The sequence below is a fragment of the Gadus chalcogrammus genome, chromosome 13 (genome assembly GCF_026213295.1).
Source record: "Gadus chalcogrammus isolate NIFS_2021 chromosome 13, NIFS_Gcha_1.0, whole genome shotgun sequence".
NCBI lineage: Eukaryota > Metazoa > Chordata > Actinopteri > Gadiformes > Gadidae > Gadus > Gadus chalcogrammus.
Window position 1 is genome coordinate 13846988 of NC_079424.1, and position 27234 is coordinate 13874221.

Genomic DNA, 27234 nt, shown 5'->3' on the forward strand with positions numbered 1-27234 from the left:
CTTCCATCCTCTGTGCAGGTATTTTAGTTTTGGTGTTTCAAAGTTAAATTGTGTATTTATTGCTTGTGGTGTGTTTGCATGTTTGTGTTCAAATTTAAAGTTGATGTTCCTTTTTGGGATGTTTAGTAATCACAGGGATGAGCTTTGGCCATTATGTGATTCTTATTAGTGTTCATTTGGAGTATTATGACTTCTTTCTAACCCATCAACCAGATGTGTATACTTACAAACGCTCATCCAACTGCATGACAAAGTGTTTAACCTTTAATCCCTCAAAATAGTTACCCTAAACTCACTTTCTCGTCACCTCCTGTCTCAACGTTGACGCCGAGAAAAGGTGAGAGACTGACTGCACTTAAAGTCATTAAGGACATCAAACAAAGTAATCAGGCCCGCCCCAAATTTAGAGCAGTGCGTGTTAATTAAGCACGCTGAAGATCAAGCCTAAGATAACATGTCCTGTCTAATAACAAGGCGATCCTTGATGAGAAGCAAAGCTTGTGAAGCCAGATATTCCCCCTCGGGTGTTAAGAGGGGAGAGCTCAAACGTTACCAAAGGAAGGGTTTCAGAAATAAGCCTGCATGTATCCTTAGGGTGTGAATTCCAATACAATGGAGATTACCGGCTAGCAGGGTCATCCGTCCATTTTAAGGTCACCTCTGTAGGGTTAGGGTTTGGACAGGGAGGGCGGGGATGGGGAGAGCCCAAGCTATCTTTCAAGTGTCTCTTTCACTTCATCGCTTTCCGCACAGACAATCTGCTCATCTAGCTGAAAAGCAAAGAAGCCCTAGATCACAATATGTTTTATCCTTGTCGGGGCGGTGTCCTCGGTTATTAATTAGAAGCTGTATATTAACCTCCTCGGTGTTCTCCTAAAGGAGTGGGAAGAGACGCTGAGACAAAGTCTTCCAAGGGAAAACAAACACATAGAGAGAAAATGAAAGAGGTCAGCTAATTGAACTTTAAGCCGTGGAGGAATGCAACCTTCAGCAAACACGTCTGTGGTTATCATAGATTTTGTGAAACTGACACAGGGCTGCAGCAATTCATGTCGTCTCTTCTCATGTCTGGTGAGAAACCTCATATTTCACATACTTCTTTTTAATGAAGATTCAGTTTATTATTGCAGATGTTTGCCTGGGAAAATCGGTGAAATATAACAACTGGAGTATGTTAGAGGACGGCTAGTAATGTTTGTGACGTTATTAGAGTTGCAGGCTGGAGTGGAAGTTAGTGCTGAAGAAAGTTTGTTCGAAAAATAACAGGTGACCCTGGGGAGCTGTAAAGCTGCACTCGAGAAAGTGTACATAAAGCCCGGAGCGTCACGTTTTCAGAGGTGTGCAACGCGTGTCAAATCACCACATGAACCGCATGTGAGCTGTGACTACGTCATTTTTGGTTCACCGCGGTTTAACGCAGTTCACGCGTGGCTTAAAACCACTTCGGCATAGGTCAAATTTCACTCAAACACACACACTCATAAAAGTCTGCAAAGAAAACGCCAACCCCCACCTGCTGAGCGATCGGTGAGGCAGTAGTCGGGGGAGTTCTCCACGTACACCAACTCGTTCTTGGTGCTTCCCTTGAAGTCCTGGTCGGCCACGGTGAAGCCCGTCCCGTCCTGGTTCATGGTCACCTCGATGGCCGTGTTGTACTTCTTGCGCAGGTAGTCCCCGGTGCGCCTGAAGTCGGACAGGGCCAGCCAGCAGGTCCTCACGGCGCAGGAGCCGCTCACCCCGTGACACTTACACTCCAGCTTCATGAAGCGCTTCACCGCCTGGAGCAAAGGTCAAAAGGGACACAGGGGTTAAACCAATGATGCTTCCCCCTGTGGCATGCTGTCTGGAGGGATCTTCCCTTAGCGTGCAAAAGGGTAAGCCCACGTGCACTGCTGGGTCGATAATAGGGCTGGCTAGTTTATATCCGTTCAACCTTGGGATAATGGTTCCAGATAAAGGTTTTCCAGGGCAAAATTTGAATATGCGTATGTTCTTTTTAGAAATTCCAATTTCATATTGGTTGTCTTTCCCTGCCTGAATCAGAGCTGGTTGAGACCACTGTTTTAGGATCATAAATTCACACTGAAAAATGTGTTACTCTAATAACGCAAAAAGCAACTAGATATCACGTTAGGTGGATATCAGCGGCTTTGGATCCACTCATCCGTCCTTGTCCAATTTGGTAACGGCTGAGCTTCAATGATGCCTGAAGTTTTCCGATGACACACGGGTTCTATAGTAGGAGATTAGGCCTACTTCCAATCATCCCAAAGCAAACAGGTGGTTTGAACATTGTGCAAAGTTTTTATGAAATTGCACGGCAGGACTAGTGCTATTCAACCGAAGAAAAAGCACACAGGAGTTATTGAGGGGGACGGAGGGCCATTACAGCAAAAACCATGGCATACATGGCAATTAGTATGCAGAGCTTTTTTGGGATATTTTTGTCTTGTTTAAACCCAGAAATAGCTGCTACATTTTTTCATTGTTAAAACCCTTGTTAAACCTTTGAGAAGCATGCCACAACCTCTTATTTTTACGGCCACAACTGACTAGTGGGAACGCCAACATGGGAAATCAAATCCTGGGGACGATTTGTAACCTACCCTTCTACCTGAGTTGCAAATCTTATGTTTTTTGGGGGAAATTCGGAAAACAAAAAAGATGCATTCAAATCCTGCATTGAGATTTGACTACTTACCTAATGAAAAAATATAAGAATATCCGGGCTCTGCACTAATCAATAAGTTATTAAACGAAGGAGACGGCGGATACGATCTGGCGCACCGCAGAAGCATGTGCAACGAATTAGCCCCGACTCGTTACCAACTGTGTTCCATTGGTGTGATGCTTGCTTTCATCTTGCAGTGATTATCGAGTATCCATTGCCATCAAAACATCAGGCACCAGACAGAAAGCATGTGAACAAGGGTGTAACCAATCCAAGTGAACGTGGAAGATGACCCGCCTCACAACCTCTCATGGCCACTACCTCGCATTAAACTGTAACGAAAACACCCTCCACCCACTAAACACTAATACAAAAACACATCAATGGGTCCATAGCATGGAAGCCAAGCCCGTGGAAATCCTGTTTGCCAAACCGGAGAGTAACCTTGCTGTACATACAATCAGCAAGTTCCATGTAATAGAAACTTCAATTTCTATCCAAATACTGAAAACACTACCTCAAAAGGCGACCATGAAAATGTAGGTGAGAGATATGGAATTTTGAGATTAAAGTTTTAACCCCCCCCCCCCCCCCCCCCACCTCTCAATGCCTGTACTGTATGCTGAAAGAATACTTTTTGTTCCTCTTCAAACCAATGTCTCCATGTGGAATCGAATGATTTGGTGGCAGACTTATTCAGCGCAGCACAATCAATGCTTACATCGATAGCACAGACGATAGGATTAAAACAATGCTGGGAAGCAGTTGCCCAACAATTAAAGCATGTCCAGACTGCAAGGATCCCCATCTCACCATGCGACCACAGCGGTTGTTGTGCAGGTTCATGAGTGCCCGCGCGTCCTTCACCATCCTCTCCCGGGCATCCACAAAGTCCTTGGCGAACTTGATGCCGTAGTTGATGTTATCGCTGCAGCCGCCCCAGTCGAAGTCTCCCTTCTCGTCGCTGGCTCTGCCGCGCTTCTGGCCATCACAGCCGCAGATCTTCAGCTCACCCTGGCTGCAGGCCTTGGTGATGGCGTACACCACGCCGGCCGAAGAGATTGCGTACACAAACGCTGCCTCCCGGCTGCCTGCATGGACGCAGAACAGGGAAAGAAAAAACTTGCGTGAAGTCTAAACAGCGAAAGGTGTTATAAGTTATTTTTGATGAAGGGTGATAGCAGATGCTCGTTCCTCATCTGGCGCTTTTAGATATTGCACCCAGACTTTTTGTGTGAAACAACAAAAAGGATATTTAAAGTCACAGACGTTTATGACACTTAAATTCTCCATGCATGCAACGCAATTGTTGAATTTCAAGATAGGCACCATATAAATGTATTTGATAATAATCTGTCTGGCCGATAGAATGCTGCTATTTAAAGCAGTGGAATCCTTCTGGCAGTGGCAGCATGAAAAACAGTCTGCGTATGACCGATGGACCGACTGAAGTAACGTGGAGTCAATTTGGAAAGCTCTCCGTTGTGCTCTGCTCACTTCCACCTCGTCCTGACCCCCAGAGACGGCCGCTTCTCAGACACACTGCTGTGTTTTTCTTTTGAGGGGAGCTCTTTTCTTTCTCTTTTGGAAGGGGGTAATAGGGTGATGCCGGGTGGAGGAGGGGGCGAGAGAGAGCAGGAGGAGACGGGGGGGATGGTGGGGGGGGGGGGGGGGGTTATTTGGTCTGGCTTTCCCACCCAACCTCGCTGCTCCTCAGTCCTGCTCACGCAATGGAGCAGAACATGGGCGATATGTCAGGGAGTGAGGCTTTGTCTGGCTGCCAGAAACATCTACCCAAATATTTACATCTCCTATTACTGTTTATACATCATCCGTGTGGATCTCTCGATCTGCTACTTGTTTTCGGAGAACGTCCACTTTCCCAATCTGCCCTTCTTGTTCCCGGGGAAGGTGAAACCACAGCGCTTTCCTCCGCTGTCACCTCGTGGTCCCCAGCCGTCGCTCCGGGGCCACAGAGGGTTTGTATAGCTTAGAGCAGGGCATGGGGTTTGTCGATAGCTTGCCCTCCCTGTGTGGCCGCCCTGGCGTGCTGATGAGAGATGGTCTTCACTCTCTTGCAATGATGGTGCCCATTGCACCCCGCTAACCCTCCCCGGGAGGAGGCATCCTCGCTCTTCATTCCTTCTCAAGCTTTCTTCCTTGATCATTTCACGAGGTTTACTTTCCCTTTAGGGAGCTACGGTGAGGGGGTGTCGTAAACATATTGCCTGTGATGCCCTTTAAGACTGTAACTGTGATGAAGGGCTATACAAAGCATAATTGACTTGGCTTGACTTGAGGGTTTTCGAGAAATCGATGCCACTCCCCTTTTGTTCCCTACGTGAACTCTGAGGTTTCTGAGGTTAATCACCTCACACTCTGGAGTCCCTCTGTGGAGAAGGCTGAAGCCAGCAGTCCCACATGCGCTTGGGCCAGAGCATGTTGGAAGGTATGCATACAAAGCATTGCAAAAGCAGTTTACTCTTTGAATAAGTATTTCATGGCATGCAGGCCTATCATGCAGACACACTCTTTAAGGGTTCTTCCAACTCCTTCAGGAGAATACTGAGGAGGTTAATAAACAGCTTCTAATTAAAAACTGATGACAACGCCCCAGACACACTCACTCACTCGCTCGCTCACTCCGTCGCTCACTCACTCACTCCCTCACTCACTCACTCACTCCCTCCCTCACTCCCTCCCTCACTCACTCCCTCACTCACTCACTCACTCACTCACTCACTCACTCACTCACTCACTCACTCACTCACTCCCTCCCTCCCTCCCTCACTCACTCACTCACTCACTCACTCACTCACTCACTCACTCACTCACTGACACAAACAAGCGATGGCAAGCATGCACAACACATGGACTCACTTCGCAGCATGACGCGGCCGAACACGGTGTGGTCTCGCTCCAGGGTGCTGCAGTTCCAGCGGTGCTGTCTGAACTGGTGCTGGCACTCCCGGATCCACTCCTTGGCCCCATCGCCAATGGACTGCATCAGGTCCGGGTGACGCTGGCACAGCTGGCGCTGCTTGTTGACCAGGCCTGGAATGTTGTCGCAGATCACCCTGGCGCCCAGTGCTCCGATGTACCTGCACCGCGAGGCAGACCGTTAGCATCCCGTCACACACACACACACACACACACACACACACACACACACACACACACACACACACACACACACACACACACACACACACACACACACACACACACACACACACACACACACACACACACACACCCACACACACACACATCGCTTGATAAACTAACAACGGGCCGCAGGGTGTACGTTTTGACAGGGCTGGACGTTTGTACAAGGGACAGACGTCATTGTCCCTGGGTTTCCTGGTGACGCCCATAGGTTGAAATCGATGGAGGGGTGGATTTTTTGGATCTGTTTCAGGAAAAGGCGTGTCATGCCATAGGATCTATTGGATGCATAAAGATAGATCCCTTGCCACTTCTATTCCAACTTGATGAGATTGATATTGTTACAGTAGCATCATGGTTTGGGTGTTTGTCTCCGGGCCCAATGGTTCTCGGTTCGAAACCCCCATGCCCATGTCTGCATGAAGACACCCTTGAGCACTATGACCTAATGGAACTCTACCTGCTCCTGAATGACATGTATCTACAAAGGAATCCCTCGCTGAGAATCAAGGCATTATCTAAATCACTAAATACTTACAAAAACATTCCAATTGATAACGGTGAAGAGGGCCAAGTGAGGGGAAGAGAGGCTAGCTTTATCTAAAGTGCAAACCCGTGGTAACCCACCTTCCCCGGTACATCTCTTTATTCCGTTCACGCTCACTTACTCACTCACCCCCCCTGTCACACACCTGCACCCTCTATCCTGATATCATCACGGGCCCCTAATCACAGCCGCCACCGCCATGTCGTCCATGGCCACCGAGAGAGCAGCACCCACACACACACAAACACACGCACACACACACACACACACACACCGCAGACACAGCTATTTCCACTCCTGTTATGGCTGTGCCAGTGCCCCCCCGCCCCCCCCCACCACCACCACCCCATTCTTACGCTGACACCACTGAGTCCAGTGAGCAGTAAAGCAGAGCAGAGGAACGGCCAGTGTTTATTGTGTGTTGTACACAGAGGCTGTGCCAAAAGACTCCTGTGCTGGCTGGTAGAACACACGCGCGCTCACACACAAACACACACACACACACACGAAGATACACACACACACACACACACACACACACACACACACACACACACACACACACAGACACACAGTCACAGTCACATGCAAGTGATAAAACATGAGATAGAGACAAAAGAGTGGACTTTTGTTTGTGTGGGTGGGGGGGGGGGGGGGGGGTGATGGTCCTGTGCTGCTCATCAAAATGTTGCAATTGCTGCAAATGAGTAGTCATTGGATCAGTAAATGAGTCCATGTGGATTCATTATCACATTTGTCCTTAAATAGCATAGGAATGGACTGGAGAATACCAAACAATGTGCTATATATGGCTTAGACTATTACATTTAAACTATTAATAGTAGTTATGAAGTAGTTATTATGAAATAAATTATTACTGAAGAAGATGAAGGAGAAGACCTTAAAGGCAAATAGGATTTATAAAGCAGATTCTATGTGTGTGTGTGTGTGTGTGTGTGTGTGTGTGTGTGTGTGTGTGTGTGTGTGTGTGTGTGTGTGTGTGTGTGTGTGTGTGTGTGTGTGTGTGTGTGTGTGTGTGTGTGTGTGTGTGTGTGTGTGTGTGCGTGCCTGTGTGTGCGTGTGTGTGTGTGTGTGTGTGTGTGTGTGTGTGTGTGTGTGTGTGTGTGTGTGTGTCTGCTCTGGTGTGTTGGGTGTACTGGTGTGCTCGTCGGATCCCCAAATACCTCGAGAGAAATCATCAAGGAACACTCATTCATGCATCGGTGCCTGCACCTGCCAATTACTCCAAACAAGATGGATGATAGAGGAATGTTCCCTCTTGCCATTTATCTTCATCCTTATAGGCCTGAAAATGCCTGCAATTGGGCGTTCATATATTCAAAAAATGGCAGTATAGATTGCTTACCTATTAAATCCTTTGACAGATAAATTGCCATTTCTTGTAATTTTCGGATGATTTTTTTAGGCAGTGTCGAACAAACCGAAACAATTGACTTGTCATGATGTAGGTAGGGTAGGCTAAATGTGAATTGGTTTCGTCTTCTCGCAAACAAACATTCAGAATGGGAAATCCTATCAATGGAATGCTCCCTATTGTAATGATCATGCTTTAAAATATACAAACGCATTAAATTCAATGTTTACCAAACTTTTCATCGCATGACTTTAGCCCAAACGTCTTAACACAACAAAACGTTTTCATTCGCTTTTTGAGCCCATTTGGACGATAGAATAATGAACAAGAATGTTGCGATGATTTAACTTAAAACAATCTCAGCATCCACAAACACAATCTAAATCACACTCACCACCACGATGAATCCACCCTCGGTGTAAACATAAGCAGGAGTAAAGTAAATGTGAAGCATATCCTGGACGTGCGTTTGGACTGCCGGTGCCGGATAATTGTCCCGCTGCGTGTTCCACTCCTGATCCCCATTGTTCCATTTCTGTGAGCATTTCCCAGACACAACATTTTTCTCCCCCTATTTATTGGCAACGGCGTGTGTCAGCCATGATGCGTGTCTGGTGTTTCTCTGCTGTCCATTGAAGATAAAAGATAAAAACAAAAGGAAGTTTGGTCTTAAGTTTGAGCGTAGGGTATTCTCCATTTAACGTTTATCCACAAACTTAAGCTAGGCGTCCGACGACTTTTTCCATGTCTTCGATGTTCAGTTGAATAAGTTAATATTATTTAGAAAAAATAAAACAATAACACATCAGTCGTTGAAATAAACGCCAAAATAAAGGTGGGTAAACCAAAATATTAGCTGTCAGGTAACTGTGGCCGGTTGCGAGGCGCGTCGGTATCCAGAGATGCGGTGCACAGCCGCGCACCTTTCCACTTCGAGAATGAAGATGCGCCGGACGCGTGCGGCGCTGGAGCGCGTGAGCTGTCCGTGCCCCCCGTGTCAGGCAATTACAAATAGTGCCACGCTGACTTATAGACGCTGCTTGTGTATATATTTAGACAGATAGAAAGTAGGTCTTGTTATGTTATGAGGGCATAGCGCTAGAAATAAGCTATCTGTCTTGACTTCTGTGGAACATCCACTTGTCCGCTGTCCTTGTCGCTTTAGCATGGAGTTCATTGGAGACAGAAAGTTAAGGCGCGCGCACGAACACGCACACACGACATGCACGTTCACACACACACACACACACACACACACACACACACACACACACACACACACACACACACACACACACACACACATACACATCGATTTATTTTACCATGCTACATTTAGCATATCAATTGACAATTTGATAATTCTATAACCATTTGCTATAACCCAGATGTCTAGCAGTATAACTTCATGTATAACTGAGGGAAATGCAACACAGTTTAATTGTCTTTGTAACCAATTGACTAAATTAAGCTAATGAACACAAATGTCAGACTTTCGTATGATAAACTCCCTTATTGGTTTAAGGCTTCATGGAAGTGTGGCCCTGAGGTCTCTGTTTGAGTCAGATTAAAAGTATTTAAGATGAGTCAAGAGTAAAGCCATGCTATGGAGACTTTGTAGTAAATCAAATAATCCAAAATATTCCTGTTAACAAATGATGACACTGTGATGATGTTTTAATGATAGTGAGGATGGACTCGGGACTTTGGGTGTTCCAACTCTTATCTGAAAAATTCTGGTTTCGATCCCTAATGTCCACAGTGTAGACCTGTGTAACGTCAGACACTTTATGTTTGGTCTGGTGTTAAATAGCAATGTTCTTTGTTTCAGGTCATGTCTAATGGGATTGTGTTGGGAATGGGGAGCAATTGGAAGCCGCAGGTGGTTATGTTGTGTTTTTTTTAGAAGTTTGGACCTTTCCTTTAATTAAATATGTTTTTGGGTTTATGTTTGGACCTATCCTTCAATTGTATCCTTTGAATTTCAACGTGGGTTTATGAACGTCTAAAACCTTCATCTGAGACATCTGATGACTTTAAAGGGCCCGCTATTTGACTACAAGGTGTCTGGGTGATTAACGATTGCTATTAGTCCCTTGTTGCCCTGCCCTGTGAATTGGTGACATCACATGTTGGAGTATCCCCCTAGATGTGTGATAGATAGATCAGTCTACCAGCTATGAGTGGACAACCAGCAACTGGTAGGCGTATCTATCATCATACATCTAAGTGCACGCTACCACTTGTGATGTCACCAAGGCACAGGGCAGATTTCGAAAAAGCTTGTAAAAAGCCTAATAACACTCACACCTGGTGATAGCATATGGGCCCTTTTAGTATTTATTTGTTGTGTTTCAGCATTAAACCAAGGTGTATATATTGATCAGAACATCAAAGCCATAGTTTTGGTCGAACTGCATTATGCCTCATTGAGCTAGGTATGAGCTATGTTGTTCAATGTTAGATGCTGTTATGTTTCTTATGTAAATTCACTGTAAGTCTGAGGATGAGGATCGCTAAGGATTGCTTCATCTATGAAGAGTCCATAATAGTTCATGTTTTCACTGCTCATTGAGAAAGAACATCCATGGAAACATACATTTGTTGATGGACTCTGATTCTTCTCAGTTCGTTTTCTGCCAGACACAGGCCTTTTGGCCGTCCTCTGCTCATGTGGAAACAAGTTTCCTGTCTGACGGAGAGTTCTAGCACTAACCTGGATAGCTAAACAGTGTCTAACACACACACACACACACACACACACACACACACACACACACACACACACACACACACACACACACACACACACACACACACACACACACACACACAACCCTTTGTGCTTCACTTGTGAGAAGAAACCAACTCCTTTTCCCACCAAAACAGTGAAAATGAAAATGAAATTTGATTTTAAAGTACAAATCCATATCATTAGTCACGCACACCTAAATAATGGTCAAGTAAAATTGATCTGCCCAAAAAAGTGTGTGTGTGCGTGGTTACCTATATCTTACATCTATAAGACTGTTTTGGGTAACAAATTGGTACTCTTTATGCCCTGTATGAGGTGTACTTCTTATCATAGTGCCAGCATTTTACCTGCCAGGCTATCTTGGCTGGGCAGGTTGCTAATGTTTCAGAGAGCAGGTCTGCTTGTCCTTTAGTTATGTCATCTTTGGATATGGAGCCCCTCAGATCCTCATTACATTTGACCCTGTCTTTGTTTACCACGGGACAAGCAATGGATACTACGGTGACAACTCTATAACAAATTGCTTGTGAGACAGCAGGTGATGGCAGTGTTAACAGCAGTCATCTCTCTCTCTCTCTCTCTCTCTCTCTCTCTCTCTCTCTCTCTCTCTCTCTCTCTCTCTCTCTCTCTCTCTCTCTCTCTCTCTCTCTCTCTCTCTCTCTCTCTCTCTCGCTCTCGCTCTCGCTCTCTCTCTCTCTGGCACAAGGAAGCTCCAGCTGTGATATTTATGGAACTCTGTACTAAACATCCAGTGTCCTATTCAGGGACCATCTTATGGTCAAGGCTAAGTTTGGAAATGGAGAAGGGGAGGCAGGGGTTAAGAAGTTTATGATGTCATTGTGTGTGTGTACATTTGCGTGTGCAATGAGGCGTATGCATGTATGTTTGTCGGTGGGAGAGAGAGAGACAGTACAGTAAGATTAGGACACAAGAAGACAACCGCCAAGTAATATGTGAAGCACGTTAGACTGGATCACCCAAAGAGTCTAGTGAGCTATCTGGTGTGTTACTTTGTTTTTAATAACTTTTCTATTCATCATAAAGAAAAGCAGATGTTGGTTTGAGAGGGTGACAATAGTATTTTAGGTTAATTGCCATTTTAATTTACACCATGTTAATTGTTACCATGTTAATTTCTGCAGTTTAATTGTTATTAGTTGAATGGGTACCTTATTACGATTCATAAATCGCGACAGGTTTTGTCCCTTCTACAGAACCAAAATTATGATCCCTGCATTGCACAACCTTAAACATGGCTTTGGCGACCTTGGAATGACTCTTGATTAATCCCCAAACCCACTTTACCAGACTACTTACCCCTTCACGCTGTGTGTAAATAGACTTAGAAGGCTCAGCTTTTCTGACAAATGTAAATTATAGTGTTGATAGTTTCCTAAAACAAGTGATTGGGAAGAGTTTTTCGATGCTTTGGACAAAAAACGTCAGCTAAATTAATTTCATGCAATGTAGAAAAATTAGGAGACTCTAAATAGCGTTGAAAGAACTACATTTTAATCGGTAGTAGCTGGTATTTGGTAACTTGCCCTGGACCGATTTGGTTACAACTTTGCTTCAATTGTGATCCTTTATTTCCAATGTGGGGTGGAATGTTAATCAGGTTAATAGAGCAGAGAAGGTGAACACTAAACGGCTACTTCTCTTCCTAGCAGTCAAAGTGAGCTCTAAAAACAGTCAGGTGCTCTTGGCTGTCCTCCAAAACAGACCACCTGGCAACTGTGTGTGTGTGTGTGTGTGTGTGTGTGTGTGTGTGTGTGTGTGTGTGTGTGTGTGTGTGTGTGTGTGTGTGTGTGTGTGTGTGTGTGTGTGTGTGTGTGTGTGTGTGTGGGTGTGTGCGCGCGTGTGTGTGTGCGCACGTGTGTGTGTGTGTGTGTGTGTGTGTGTGTGTGTGTCCATGTGATGAATCATTTACTGAGATCGTAATTCATAAACTACTAATCTTGTATTTATGATGAGGCATGTGACATGGAAAATAGTTATTAGAATAGCTTTATTAATCCTTTGTTTTGAAAAGGGATAAAATGAAACTGTCTGCAAATAGGCAACATGCACAATAAATACCTTAAGATTTGCTACTACATTTTAAACACATTATTTGTTTATGTCTGACTACCTGCATTTATATAACACACTGACCTCTAGAGGACACTTGTTGTACATACATTGCAAGAGCCCTGGTCAAAATACAAGTACGATTTTTTTTTGTAACAGACCGCTCTCTTGTTACGGTTATTGGGACTTTTGTATTGGCAGTTAATTGCCTATTACACAAATGATGGAGCCTTTCCTTTGGAGCGGCATGTAGTTACCAGTTGGTTGCTGGTTTAATAGGTCCATGGGTTTAACTCAGTGGGATGTAGGTTGGTCGGTGTTAACTGCAGAGGTCCTGCACTTTGGTTGATCCTGCAAACGGAATTATTCAATGCACTACATCTTGGTGTTGAGGGGAGATGTGGAAAAGCTTTGATTTAAAACCAAATCTTACAATGTGCTTAGGAATGCTTGCATGAATTGGCTGCTTAGTCCTCTTATGTTTCAACCAATTGACCTTTTCACTAGCCAGTGATGTTATGAAATTCTTTCTACATGTAAAATGTCACTTGCACTAATCCCATGTTCATTGTTGTCAGGCCCCTTGACGTCTTCTCGTATGCTTTATTAGACTCACCACCAGTCCCAATTCATGAATTGTGCTCGACCAGTGTTCTTTCATTTTTTGGTCTTTTTGTTTTCATGAATAACTCTCAGGTGATCTCTGCACTTGGCACTCTTTCCCTAAAGCACTCTCTGTGAACCATTATTCATGGTTCACAGAGTTTTTATTCATCTTTTTTTTTCACTTGAAAATAACAGATGATAAACATTGAATTGTACTTGAACTATAAAATAATGTGGTTACGTCACGTAGTTTAATGCATTTTATCATAAAATACAGGTCTTTGAAATGTAAGCATTTTAATTTGGAGTAATAATAACAAGAACTCAACTGAATGTATTAAGTACAGATATGTGACTACTCAATGTTTAATCTATATATACAAAAAAAAGTGTACATTTAATCTGGTCAATATACATTCGTTTTTAGATGATATTGTCCATTTTCATATTGCTTAGGATAGTAATTTAAACATAAAAATAAAACAACTTCTAGGCCAACTGATGATCGTAACCCCCTCAAATGAATTAATAAAGTGGCAATCTTCAAGATTTGTTTAATTCTCTTTGGCAAACCCTTGGTGATAAGCAGGAATTGTTCCCGTAGATCCCAACGATGTTGTGACCGGCACCCAGTTCCTAACATTCATATACTGCAAATGCAAGGGCTTTTCTCAGTCACCATCCTTTTTCCTGAAGCGGCGATATATAGTGACATTATTTAAAAGAAAATCTTTGAGATTGCCACTTTAATGCCAGAAATGTGTTTAATATACATTTAAAAACATAGCGTGACCAGCATATTGGAATATATGGGAAATAATATGAAAAGTACCCCTCATACTCGTAATAGTGCATTTGATTATAAAAATAAAATAAATATAATTACATGGATTTATCTGAGTTATTTCCTTGATCATCAAGGCTGAAGCCACAAATTCCATCATGGCATCATGTGATCCTGCGGCACAGCAAAGAGACGTGAAATGATTGGTCATCTAATTTAGCTATAACAGCTGTACTTTCAGAAGCCCGTTGAGCCAGCAGCCGCTGCGTTTGGGTGAACCGGTTCAGCTAGCCGCTCCGCTCGGTTCAGTTAGAAGACACCACTCTGTCCAGCTCCTTCACTCCCTCCTGGCTGGAGGTGAGGCCGCAGCTCGCCGCGATGGGGCTTTCCGAGTAAAGAGCCGCCGACCTGGCGCCCAGGGAAGGCGAGGCTGGGGCCTGGGCCAGGCCCGGCTTCTTAGGAGGGATGGGCGGAGGGTTGCCCCTCTCCGCCCTCGGGATGGTCGGCGATCGGACCCCCTGGGCCCTCCCGATGACCGGCGACAGAGGCGCCGACAGGTTGCGGTAGTCCGTGCCAAAGGGCGAGTTGTTGGGCGCGGTGGGCTTCGCCGAGGCCCCCTGCTGAGCGGTGGTGAACCGGGACAGCACCTGGGTGACGGTGCTGCGGGCCAGCTGCTTGACCGGGGTGGCCTCCGGAGAGACAATCGGGGTCGGGGGGGCGGGGTCCTTCGCTGAGGGCGGCGGCGGCGCCGGTTGGCCGGCCTGCACCGGAGACGCAGGAGACGCAGAAGCAGGGAGGTCGGGATCCACGGTGCCCTGGAACTTATGGCGCGCGGCGTGGAAGCGCTGGTGGATGCCCGCCTGGTACGAGGACTGGAAGCTGCCCGGGCTGCCGGGGCTGGGGCGCTGGGTGGGGGGAGGGGAGGAGCCGCTGTTCTCGGGATCGCAGGAGGAGGAGGCCGCGGAGCTCTGGGCCTCCAACAGGACTGGGACGACGCCGCTAGGGCTGAGAGGCGCGCCGTCTGCTTCCTGGTCGGGGGGGTGACCGTGGACTTCTGGCAGGAACGAGGGGACGTTAGTCTTTCCTTCTCCTTTAAAGCGCTCGGCTGCTGCTTGCTCTGTTTGACTGTTTGCCAGAGGTTCGCTCGTAGCACGTTGCTCTTTTCTCTCCGTGGATCCCACGCACTCCGCCCTCGGTTCTCCTCCTAAAGCCGTCCCCTCCGTCCTCCTCCTCAGTACTTCCAGCTGAAAGGAGGGAAAACCAGAGTCAGGCTGGAGGAAACAGAAAGGCCCAATCCCATTTCTACCCCTTACCCCTTCCCCTTACCCCTCCTCCTTGTTTTGAAGGGGTAAGGGGAAGGGGTAAGGGGTAGAAATGGGATTGGGCCGAAGTCTGGGACTCCACTGCCAAGCAGTCGTACATTTTCCTTTCTTAAATATGCTGCTCCCCCCCGCCCACGTCCCCCCCCCCCCCCCCCCCCCCCCCCCCCCCCTAATTACAGCTATTAGGTTTAACTATGAGACTCCCCAATACTTGACACAATAGATCCTTTTACAACCAACAACACGAAACAAATGGACTGGAATAACCTTTCCAGGTTCAAGCTGTTGTTTACCTTTACAGTTCCAACCAACTCATTTTTATTGGACAAGAGGCATTCCATAAGTGCTGTTAAAGAGCATATCAACACTTGGACTTTTAACCATACATGAATTACTCCGCTTTACAGGTGTTTCTAATTACCGTTAATACAATTAACGAGCGTAAGCTGTGAACCCATAGGAATCAAGACAGGCCTGTCCACAGCACCGTAAATGCACAGTAAATGGAATCATACAAATGATGGTACGTGATACAAAAGTAGACCCACTAGCTGGCCTGCATTAACGGATAGGCCTGTAGAAAGAGGCAGGAAAGTGTGCAGGAAATTCAGCATTGGGCTTGCGCCCCCGTAACTACGACCGGATCTCAGCCGTGCGGATGATCCGCACAGCAGCACTCACTGTAATGTGATACTGCGTAATGGACACACCAGCAGCGATGGCGTGGTGAACGGCGGCTTCGTACCTCTCGCTGCAAAAGGCAACAGTGAGCTTCCTCCTTCTTCAGCCGCGAGCGGAGCTGCTCTCGCTCCGTGTCGAACTCGGCCAGCTGCTCCTCCACCCTGGCCTCCATCCTCAGCGCTCTCCTCCTCTCCGCCTCCAGCTCCTGCTGCAGGGCCTGTGACACCTCCTTCTCCTGGGGCCAGAGGGTCCAAGGCATTTTTAATACAGCGATCATAATAACATGTTTCATGTTGTACGCGAGATGCACAGCGGTAGTGAGATATACCACCTAAAAAACAGGCCTTGAAACGTATGATAATGAATGACCTAAGGAATGCGGTCAGGGAGGTGTGGCGCTGGCGGGGCTGCAGTGTTCAGTCGAGTGTGTTTATCAGAGTGGTCACATGTCGTGTCATAGCCGCCGCACAAAGCCGACCCAGCGGGTTGGGTTTTGGACCTCCAACACAAGGTGGGTTCAGAACCCAGCGCCTCATTTGTGCATCACTTGATAACGTGCATTATACATCTATGTATCTCCTCCCCCAACATTAAAATCCCACTTTAGTGTCCGGTTTATAGATGTTAGCTTAACATCACATCAGCGTCAACGGTATCAAGACACACTATTCTGATCCTTGCCTGCTCGTGACAAAACGGGTTTATCACGCAGCAAGGCGCCACACTGACATCCACATCCGATAAAGAACTGACTATTTACGTACTTATTATTCAATCAGTAGATGTTTTCATCTGAACGGATAATGAGTTTTATATCGATCTCATTAAATTACATAAATATCATTAATGAGTTGCTCTTGACATCTTGGCATCTTGACGTTGTGCTTTGACCACAAATCGTTCTGGCCGGGAGTTCCAAAATTCCCCGTCTGGCAATAACAAAGCTCCATCTTATCTTGCACGCCCTAACGACCAAAGTCTAGACGAGCGGGCGGTCTCCATGTGAATGAGATGTCCCCGCCGGGCACGATGGAGGGCCTTAACGCACGACGCTGCTTACCTTCTCCAGCTTGCGGCCGGCCTCGGCCAGGCGGTGGCCCTCCTCGAGGGCCCGGGCTCCGGCCCACTTGCACTCCTTGGCCAGGGCCGAGGTCACCTGCTTGCTCTGGGCCCGCTCCTCGTCCAGCTGCTCGGCCAGCCGCCGCTGGTCCTTCTCCGACCGCCGCGCCTGGCTCCGCTCGAACTCCAGCTGCACACAAACAGCAGGGGAGTGTGGCCAGTCGGTCTCTCTCTGCACAGGGGTTGAGTGGGGTTCAGTTTCCTGTGACACGGCATCACGGTAGAGCTATTATAGAGCCCACGATACGTCATTTGGCAAGCAATATGCATACGTGTGCGTGTGTGTGTGTGTGTGTGTGTGTGTGTGTGTGTGTGTGTGTGTGTGTGTGTGTGTGTGTGTGTGTGTGTGTGTGTGTGTGTGAATATAGGAGAGGAGTGAAAAAAAAAATAAAAAATTATGTTACATCCATTAGGGTGACGTTCAGTCAACCTAGTCTAAAGAGTGATGCGGCAGATGGCTGTGTGTCTGAATCAATTATGCCTTGTTGCTCTTTCATGGGCGATTTGTTTCCAAGGTGATGCATCGATCAGATTTTTCTAAATGGAGCACCTGTTGCTGTAAGCGCTCCCTCTCCTTCTCCAGGATATAGGTGACGTCATCTCCTTCGGCCGTGTCCTCAGCGTGCCTCCTCTTCTCCTCTTCCAGGTCTGCAATGACCTGATAATACCACAAGGGGGACACACAGGGGCATGAATGGTAAGACCTCCCCGAGACTCTTTTTCATGGGTTCTTAAAGGCAATTTTGGTTTGTTTGAAGCGATGCAATTTCGGTAAACAAGGATGCTGGTGGCAATTTAGTCCAACAAGCACAGATTCCATCCAATCGTCTTGACTAACAAAAACAGCTTTGATGTTGGCTTGAATTCCTCCTTTTGCAATGTTGCGTGGTACGCAGGCAAAGTTGCATGGTATTGCATGCATGCTATGCACATTATGGTTTATGCTCATGAGCTCAATATCGCTCGATGGCACACTGTTTATTTAACTTGATTTGACATACGCGCAAGGCATGCTAAACCAGTGTAAACCAGATCTAAGATGTATTTATTTTTCAATACCCCGCTTCATCTGCATGGGTGGGCCCTTATAAAATATAGCCCATTGAATGGAAAAATACCTTCACTGGGCACCTCAGCCTAAAAACCAGCGGAACAAACACACACACACACACACATACACACGCACACACACAAACACAGACTCACCCTTCTGTGCCTGCTCTCGGCCGCGGCCAGCTGGGCCAACATCTTGTCCTGCATCTTCCTGCAGTGGTTGACCACCAGTTTGAGGACCACCAGGGGGTTGGAGGTGGAGTGGCCCATGAGGTGCCTCTTCTGGTCGCCCACGGCCTCGCTGTCCCTCTGCAGGGCCAGGAAGGGATCGCTGAGGCTGTACTTCCCGTAGCGCTCCCGGACATAGAGCTCCCTGCGCTGGGCCTGGAGTGGGAGGGGAGAGAAAAGCCCGGAAAACGCTTCAACATCATTACGGACCAAGGATATTATCTATAGTACCTTTTTTTACTTAGATGGTGTTGAAGCTTATCAGATTCACATTGACTGCTACACTCCAGAGTAAGATATTTACAGGCTGGGAAGAGACATTACTAAGATGGTTCCGTTAAAGAAAGAAGAGAAGAAAATAGAAAGAAGGGTAGATGAAAAATGCAAACAATGAGGAACACCAGACTGATCTGAAGTCTGTGTCTGGCTCTGTCAGGAGTCGTTCCCCTTACAGACCCTGTTTGATGCACCATAGCAGTGGGAGGGAGAGCAGTGCCATGCCCCTCCACACGGAGCAGCAGCAGTAGCAGCAGCAGGCCTAAGGGGGCCGGCCACCACAAAGCCTGTGCTGTGTGCAGTGTGGCAGGGCTACAGAGGAGCTGGGGGCAGGGGGCTGGGGGCTGGGGGCTGGTGGTGGGGGGCTGAGGTGGAGGTGGAGGTTTTCAACAGGAGAGAGAGAGAGAGGATCAAGAGATTAGAGAGGATAGGTTCGTGTGAGGGACGCCGGCGGCAGAGCTCCTGATGACTGATAACGAGGAGATCCTAGAGAGACGGAGACGGAGACAGAGAAGGAGAGAGTCTGGAAGCACGGGGAGGAATGCAGCCCATGTTCCCTTCTCTTTATCTGGGCTCCACTCCCGGAGAGCGTCCATTCTGTACATTCTCAAACTGTTATATTACACCCAGCTCATTCAGAGGGGAAACTGGATCTGCTTCATCATGATCATATGTTTTTTTTTAACAATGGCCTGGGTTATTTCCCTTGACAACGTTTGGCACGAACATCTCAAACTGATAGCAGGCCCTTCTTCCCATGCTACTCATGGAGACGGTCACATGGCTTACTGAGATAACACAACAACACCACGAGAATGTGGGCTTCAGTCGTTACCTCAAAGCATTAGCACATGTTTATCAAGTGTTATTTCTAGAGTGCCGTACCTGTGATATGATATAATTCGAGCACGGTTCACACACGGAAGCAGCTTAGACAGGATGACTTTAGTTTAAAGGAATGACATTAACAAGCAGAATGATGACTAGCACGCACCCTCACCTCAGTGCATATCATAATACGCATGGCTGCCATGTCAGTTTCATGGCCGTTCAGAACAAAGGACGTGAGTAGAAAATGCAGTGCAGGATTCAGATAAATCAACTGGGCTAGTAAATAGTCCTGAAATAGGCAACTTAATTTGAGTTGCAAAATCAGACTTTAACAGTGTGTTAACAAATCAGTAGTCCTATTGCTATCTCAATACCAAAACAACAATAAAAGCATTACCATATTGTAACCAAGAGGAGAACAAAAAAAACAATGTTATGATGGCAAATAGAAGTTTGGTGCTCAGGTGACAGGGGAAGCAGAGGGTTCATTTTCATCCAAAAAACCACCCTTGACTTTTTATTCCCTTTTTTTGTCCGGTGAACAGGAACCCTGTTGCACGCACACCGACACATACAAACACACACGCTGTGTCCCAACAGTCCGTCTTTCTCACCCGCTTTCCCCTAACCACCACCACCCACGCCCCCACGCAGGCCTTTCGCTACACATACAGACTTGTTCGTGCGCGACACACAAAGGCAGTCTTGTTTGTCCTGCCTCTTCATCCTCGTCCTACTCCTCCTCCTCCAGCACCGCTCAGAAGACGGGGCGAGGGAGAGGAGATGACAGGAAACGCATTCCTTGTGCGTCTACCGATGAGTGTTAAAGTTCACCCAAGCTCATCCTGTGTGTGTGTCTGTGTGTGTGTGTGTGTGTGTGTGTGTGTGTGTGTGTGTGTGTGTGTGTGTGTGTGTGTGTGTGTGTGTGTGTGTGTGTGTGTGTGTGTGTGTGTGTGTGTGTGTGTGTGTGTGTGTGTGTGTGTGTGTGCGTGTAAATGTCCATGTGGTGATCAAGAGACAGAGGTTGTGTCCTTCATGTTCTGTTCTTTTTAAGTTACAGTGCACCACATTGATTGAGGGGGACTTGTATAGATCTTTTTAAAGGCAGACGCTATAGTGCCTTCAGCCCAGGCATCATCAACAGAAGCCAGAGGGATTATGACTGATAGACCAAATCCCCACCCTGTGTTGTAATTGCTCTGTGGCATTGTTTAAAAATATGGGAAAAGTACCGGGTAGAGTAATGCATACCACACAAACCAATCAAAACTGGATTTCATGGAACAATTTAGAGACACATTGGCTTTAATAAGCGCTCTCTATGCAAAGTCATTTATTATTAAGACTAGGATAAATGCTCTCGACATTTCAATGTGACATTGATACTGCACTGCATGGAACAAAATAGTGAGTCCCTGCATCTGTAATAAGACCCGAGTAGCAATTATTATAGCCTAATTATAAACGACAGAAAAACTATTCCTGTGGGCAAAATAAATACTCCTTATCGTTCATTTGAATGCCTTTACACCTGCCTTATTTATGAATGGACTGATGGACTGGGAAAGCATAGCACTATCTATGGCGATAAACTCAACCCAATTTGAATATGTTGCTGTGTAGCTAGAAGAAAAATACAGCATGACACATTTTTTAAGGATGCCTTAATTTGGCCTATTCTGCCCTACGCCCACACCCTGACAATCTGAAAAAAAAACCTGATCCGCTTAAGGGTTCATTTAAATATTTCCTGCCCGGTCCCCTTTGAACTAAAAAAGTAGTAGCCTGTGAAGTCCTCTCCAAATGAAGGCCAGTAGGCTTGATGACTGCGTGAGTTTGTGCTTCGCCAGAGACTGGCTTCCTTTCTGTGAAAAGCCACAGCCACAGAGAAGTGAGCAGCTGTGCTCGTGAATCACTCGCGGAAAAATGCAGTGGATGGTTTGAATACCACTGATAGTCTCACAGCTTTAATATGAAGACATTATAAAAGAAGCCAGCGACAACCACTGCCTTTATATGACACAGAGCAGCTCACGAAACCTTAAAACGTGGACACCATAGACTTCACACAATCTAAATAAAATAATGAGTACTATTAGATTCTAAAGACTTTTATTCTTAAAAGATCGTTTTTCAATGTTTGTGTATTTCAAGAGAAGAACTTAGGAAAGGATCATTAATCCCTTTAAGAGGGAGAGTTGGTTGAAATCAAAAAAAGGAAAACTACAAATAAACACTTGACTAAGGCGATTTGTGGCTGTGCTTAACATTCCATACATGGGCCCTTGCAACGCCACAGTCTTTCCAGTGTTCACCGGAGAAGGAAACGTATAAAATCACTGAAAGGGATTACTGTCTTGAACAAGAGCCAAGCTAAACCGTTTATATCCTTCACAATATGCGTGGAGTTAAAATGATAAAGCTTTCCCACTCCGATGTTCATTGACACCCAGCTCCTGTGAACAACCCTGTTTTCCCCCCTTTCCAGACTAGGGCTCGCGATTAAAATACAAACAAGCCACTGCCGACAACAACAACAACAACAACAACAAGTTCCAGACTGGCGCCCTGATCAGAAGGCAGGTGAACACTGTGCCATTGATTTCCAACACCCCTCCCCAGGGGTGCAGGGCAGGCCAGGGGAGCGATGAAAGCAGCGGAGCAGCCAAAACGCCCCTGCAGCTCCAGTTAAGGCCTGCGTTCATTTTCCTGCTCCCCCATGCTCACATTATTGAGTCAGAAGACTCCCAGCTCCTCTTGCCTTAGATGGCCAGATGCCCCTCCAGAGAGATGCAGGAATGCGGTCTAGACTCTAGACACAATACACAAACATCCAGGCAGCAGAAGCAGGGGCTATTTTACACAGAGGGTGGTTGCTCCATTTCTCTCCTCCCAGCCACCCCCGCCCCTCCCTCAGCTCTGGTAACTTACTGGCACCAGCTATTTTCTTGTTAAACGGCTCAATTTTCATAAGAAAGGATGATGAAGGCCAAGTTCCAAAAATTCTCAGCCTTCCGAATCGCAGTGAACTATCGCCATTATATCAGCATGATGATTAAGTTAATTGTTGAATGTGTGTGTGTGTGTGTGTGTGTGTGTGTGTGTGTGTGTGTGTGTGTGTGTGTGTGTGTGTGTGTGTGTGTGTGTGTGTGTGTGTGTGTGTGTGTGTGTGTGTGTGTGTGTGTGTGTGTGTGTGTGTGTGTGTGTGTGAGAAACAATAGCCAACAAATGTTGTTTCGAAGAAGGCAACTGAGGTGTGCTACATTAAAGTATATCCAACGTTAGGACAGGCTATTCAAATATTCGAAATATTCCAAACCGCATATTGCACGTTTCCAAGAATGACATTTTAATAATTACTTTTCCTTCTATCTTATTTATCCCTGTGTTATTAGAAAGTTTTTGAATTATTGCCCATCCTCGCTCCTGCCAATCCTCCAAGATGCTATCGGACTAAGGGAGTACAAGGGAAAAAACTATAACAATTTGATTTATCAAAATAATCATATAAAAAAAACTATTTTTAAACATTCTTCTCTGCAGAGCAATCCAGTATGAAGAAAAGCACATATCTACTGACTACGACGCCCCACCAAACATGGTGGAGCAACAGTAACAGTAACATGTATTAACATCCATTCCAAACCCAACAACTCTGTACAAATTAAGGTCTTATTTGGTCTGATGTCTCTATGACTTTGTTCCCCTGGATGGGTCTACTATGATAATTGATGTATGGTGTATACATAAACACATCCAGTGTGGCTGTATTTACCTTGAGGGCATCGATCACCAGGTCTCGGGCCTCCAGCTCTCCCTCCAGGATGCTGAAGAGAGTCAACAGCTCTGGTTTGCTCAATGTCTCCATGTTCAGCATGGGCTCCTTCACAAGGAGAGAAGAGTAATACCATGTTTAAATTCATGTTCTGTAGATGCAAACCCTGGTTGATATCCTTATGATTTGGTTGTGTTATTATGCTGATGGACGATGGAAAGGGATGTCTGATGTTTGTCTGACTTTCAGCAGTCCAAAGCGATAATTGGGTTTGGGTTGCTAATAATTTTAAACACATTGGACTTCTCTGCTTTTAATCAGGAGAACATTCACAAGCTGGAATCACAGACACACACACATACCAGACCAATGCCCATTACAGTAAAGATTATAGTAGGCATCAAGCACGTACTAAATTAAAAAATTCTGCCACCGGGACGTATTCATTGTAATGTAATTCAAGAATGACGTAATGCATGGCCTAACACACGACGGCCATCTAATGATATTACCTAAAAACCAAAGTCCCCCTCCTTAACAAAAACACATTATGTGCTCTTACGGTCACCGTAGAGGCCTACATAAACATTATTCATCTCTGACGTACGTCAGAGGAGGGAGTCATCCAGCGAGGCTAGATGTTTGTGTGTGTGTGTGTGTGTGTGTGTGTGTGTGTGTGTGTGTGTGTGTGTGTGTGTGTGTGTGTGTGTGTGTGTGTGTGTGCGTGTGCGTGTACGTGTGTGTGTGTGTGTGTGTGTGTGCCATTTAGCCACTGACTCATCCTGTGATTCTTGAGAACAAATTCAATTACAATATAGATGCACACACAAGATGTCCTATTCCAAACGTTCTGCCGTTGCTCTTCGCCGCTGTGCGTGAACTGAGAGCACCACAGCTCCCACCGTGACAGATGTGGTCTCTGGGTTGGCCTTATGTAACATGACATTTTTCTAAACATATGGTACGGTCGTTTGTGGAGTGCACAGTCCCTGCCACCCTCCTTCATAGAAAAGGGCAGTTGGAACGCAAATAGGGCACTTTCCAGACCTCCAGCGGACAACCAGATGATGACTGCACATCAACAAATGTCGGGCACTCGTTGAAACGATATACCAGCTGTTAACGGTATCAAGTTGAAAGCTCCCTGATACTGGGAGTTAAGGACGATGTATCTGTTGACTCCTGGTGAGTCAACAGATCATTTCTGAGGCAATCGAATTGGTGCAGGACTGCTTGCTTAAGAAAGCATTCACAAATTGACCATGCATAGATATTAGACTCATCCCCTTTCTATCATTTTTAGTTCATGTGTCGCGTGCAACAAGTCTCCGTTCCACTGGTGATGCCCGCTATGCTTTAAGCATCCTGTGGTCAATACAACTTTCCACATCATGGACTCATCAGTAGATGGAGGGGGCCGGCTTGAGGGGGGGGGGGGAATTGGTTACATAATGACAGACGAAGCTGCGGTCCCTTTCATATGGGCTTGAGAAGCTTCTGTACCTTATTTTTTTTTACTTGAGAAAATTTGAATGCAAAAAATGTATTCCCAGGATTTTGTTTTTCATTCCCAGTGGCCACTGGATGCTGAACCTTAGAGGCGATTGAACGGTTGAACTCGGCAGCCGTTGAGCAGTTTAAATCTATTTATTCTCGTTTACGTTTTGTTATGGTTTCGGCAAGACATTTAAAAAAAGGAACCTGGGGACAGGGAGCATAAGCAGGTAAGGAAGATTGGATTAGAGCCACATGAAATGCTTCTCGCTTAGAAATCCCTGGCTCTCGTTCCCAGGCTGAAGTTAAACTGCACACAGCCTAATCCGTACAGAGACACTTAGCGCCCCATAGAGAGAGAGTAAACAGCCTTTTTGCCGGAACTCTTGGTCTGTGGGTTAACCACACGGGTAGAATGCTAATTATAAATACAGCATACACATTAACCTTGGTAAGATTTTACAGGCTTGTTGCTAATTTCACAGGCCTCTGTAATCACTATGGGTGTGTGTGTGTGTGTGTGTGTGTGTGTGTGTGTGTGTGTGTGTGTGTGTGTGTGTGTGTGTGTGTGTGTGTGTGTGTGTGTGTGTGTGTGTGTGTGTGTGTGTGTGTGTGTGTGTGTGTGTGTGTGTGTGTGTGTGTTTTCTTTATGGGTTTTTAAAGAACCCATTGTCCCTTATTGGACAGGCTACAATTTATCATCATCTTGCTTGATCATTGTTTTATATATAGACTATATATAATATAGTTGTATGTTAACCCTCAAAATATAATGTTTTTAAAGCAAACAGCAAGCAACAGCATGGGAAATCCAAATATTCCCATACATTCCTTCGGCGCTCATTCGATGACGAAAGCCCTGCGTCTCCATAATCCGTGCTTGTTTTAAGCCTAGTCAGCCATGTGCCTGTGACTACAGCCAATTGCAAACTCATTAAAGCACTGTGCAATCTTCACTGCATCCACAGATCATCTGTTCTCTCCATGGCCCCTCAGGATGCAAGCGGTGTTGAATGTAAATCTGTTTCTACCCCCCAACTAATAGCACATGTGTTGCACTGTGTAAAGTAGAACGTTGTTGTCGATGTATCCCATCCGTCCTTGTTGATGTGAGGTTTATAATGTTCCTACGCCATTATTGTTGCGTAACTACACTGTCGCTGAAGTGTGGTACGCTAAAAGTTGATTAACTAAATCCCACTTAAAACAATAAGCCTGTGTAGGCCTATTAGTCGCAGTTAATACCATATAGTTAGGCAGATTAAAAGTGCATTGAGTTAAGAGTACTGAAATAGCCTAGCCTGCTATCTTGTGTCACTTCCCATTTGTCTTGATTATCAAAAATACCTATTGTACGAGTTGGTAAGTCACAATATCCATCTTCGTCAGATTTTGTCACATGCTACCGGGTCAGGCACCCACGGGTGGTTCGCTCAATATGTGAGACAGACGCACTTCCTCTCATGTTAATAATAGCCCAGAGAGGATGAATATCTGTATTGTTGCCTCTGTTGGATGGACTCATTCTCAGAGAAGCTTGTTGAGGGGAAAAAGCAACAATAATAAACCCGGCTGTATGAAGTTCGTAGGACCAAATGCCAATACACGCATTATACATCACCTACTGCGCAACGCAGGATCAGATTACCTTTACTCTTTAACGTTAGTCTTTATTCGTAAAAAAAAAATAATCTATGGGAGAACGAATTGTCATTTGAAGTCTGATCACAACAGGCCAATGTTAGGAAGTCGAGCTTGGAGGAGCTGAGTCCAGTATTGATCGCTTTGTTTGGCATCTACTCTTGGACCATAGAGTGCAGCAAGAGTCGAAGTTACACTTTATTACATATTGTACGATCTAGAGAAGGACTGTGCGTGATCAAATATGAATAAAAAAAATCTGCATACCTTCATATGTCTCTCTGACGTCTTAATAAACACCAGCATGAACTTTTCGCCTCTAAGTTACTTTTCACTTGATTTTCCTAGGTCCCGACACAGCGGAACAACTGTCCTGGTTCACTTTGTTTTTGACACTCGAAGCAACCAATAGTCGACATGTATTCGAGAGCACTGGCCAATTAAATCACTCTCCGACGAAACAGGGCGGGGAATGATCGTCCTGTCTTGGATGTTGTTGGAATTTCTTTGTTAAGAATACGCTTGTGTGCCGAATAGTTGTTTGCTATCAAAGTTAAACACTTTCCTGAGTATAAAAGTGTATAAATGAACAGGGCTAGGAGTATGTTATTTCGTAAGGGACGGTAGATTACAGAATTCCACTATAACAAACTCAAACTAAATTCACACTGATTTATGTGGAATAAAACATAAGAAATTAATAATAACACATTTCATAATCGTTATTTATTACTGTTGCGTAGACACCTAAAACTGGTTTACTTTGCGGGGAATTAAGAATATTTTGTATCCTTGGTCGTAATTCTTGTTATCTGCCAACAGAGGGCAGCGTTTAAAC

General features: G+C 45.6%; 2 protein-coding genes across 4 annotated transcripts in view; both read right to left on the reverse strand.

Moving 5' to 3' along the window:
• The window catches only part of LOC130401654 (protein Wnt-2b-like), a 12488-nt gene extending 3566 nt beyond the window's left edge, over positions 1-8922 (reverse strand). The window contains exons 1-4 of one of the 2 annotated variants that reach the window (XM_056605566.1): positions 7571-8145; positions 5552-5772; positions 3485-3762; positions 1514-1778 (exon numbers count right to left, since the gene is read on the reverse strand). In XM_056605566.1, coding sequence (XP_056461541.1) covers positions 1514-1778; positions 3485-3762; positions 5552-5678 — 670 coding nt within the window. In that variant the 5' untranslated portion in view covers positions 5679-5772; positions 7571-8145. The other variant, XM_056605565.1, reaches the window with a different exon arrangement.
• Positions 8923-12518: 3596 nt separating this feature from the next.
• On the reverse strand, positions 12519-26801 carry LOC130402303 (CTTNBP2 N-terminal-like protein). 2 transcript variants are annotated; one of them, XM_056606455.1, is made up of 7 exons: positions 26664-26801; positions 23262-23369; positions 18305-18535; positions 17649-17756; positions 17040-17228; positions 16044-16214; positions 12519-15220 (listed from the first exon to the last, which is right to left on the reverse strand). In XM_056606455.1, exons 1-7 carry the CDS (start codon positions 26700-26702, stop codon positions 14282-14284), a joined length of 1785 nt encoding a protein of 594 aa, XP_056462430.1. In that variant the 5' UTR covers positions 26703-26801; the 3' UTR covers positions 12519-14281. The 2 variants fall into 2 exon arrangements, with proteins under 2 accessions (XP_056462430.1, XP_056462429.1); XM_056606454.1 differs by having other exon boundaries at positions 17040-17270.
• Between the last annotated feature and the right edge of the window lie 433 nt (positions 26802-27234).

What these genes read in the sequence shown, in the direction of transcription:
- LOC130402303 (XM_056606454.1), bottom strand. Translation starts at nt 26,702, where the DNA reads ATGCTGGTGTTTATTAAGACGTCAGAGAGACATATGAAG. An exon ending in GGGAGCGCTTACAGCAACAG is followed by an intron (nt 17,271 to 17,648) that starts GTGCTCCATTTA and finishes ACCCCTGTGCAG; the next exon opens with AGAGAGACCGACTGGCCACA. An exon ending in GTTGCCTTTTGCAGCGAGAG is followed by an intron (nt 15,221 to 16,043) that starts GTACGAAGCCGC and finishes CCCTCCTTTCAG; the next exon opens with CTGGAAGTACTGAGGAGGAG.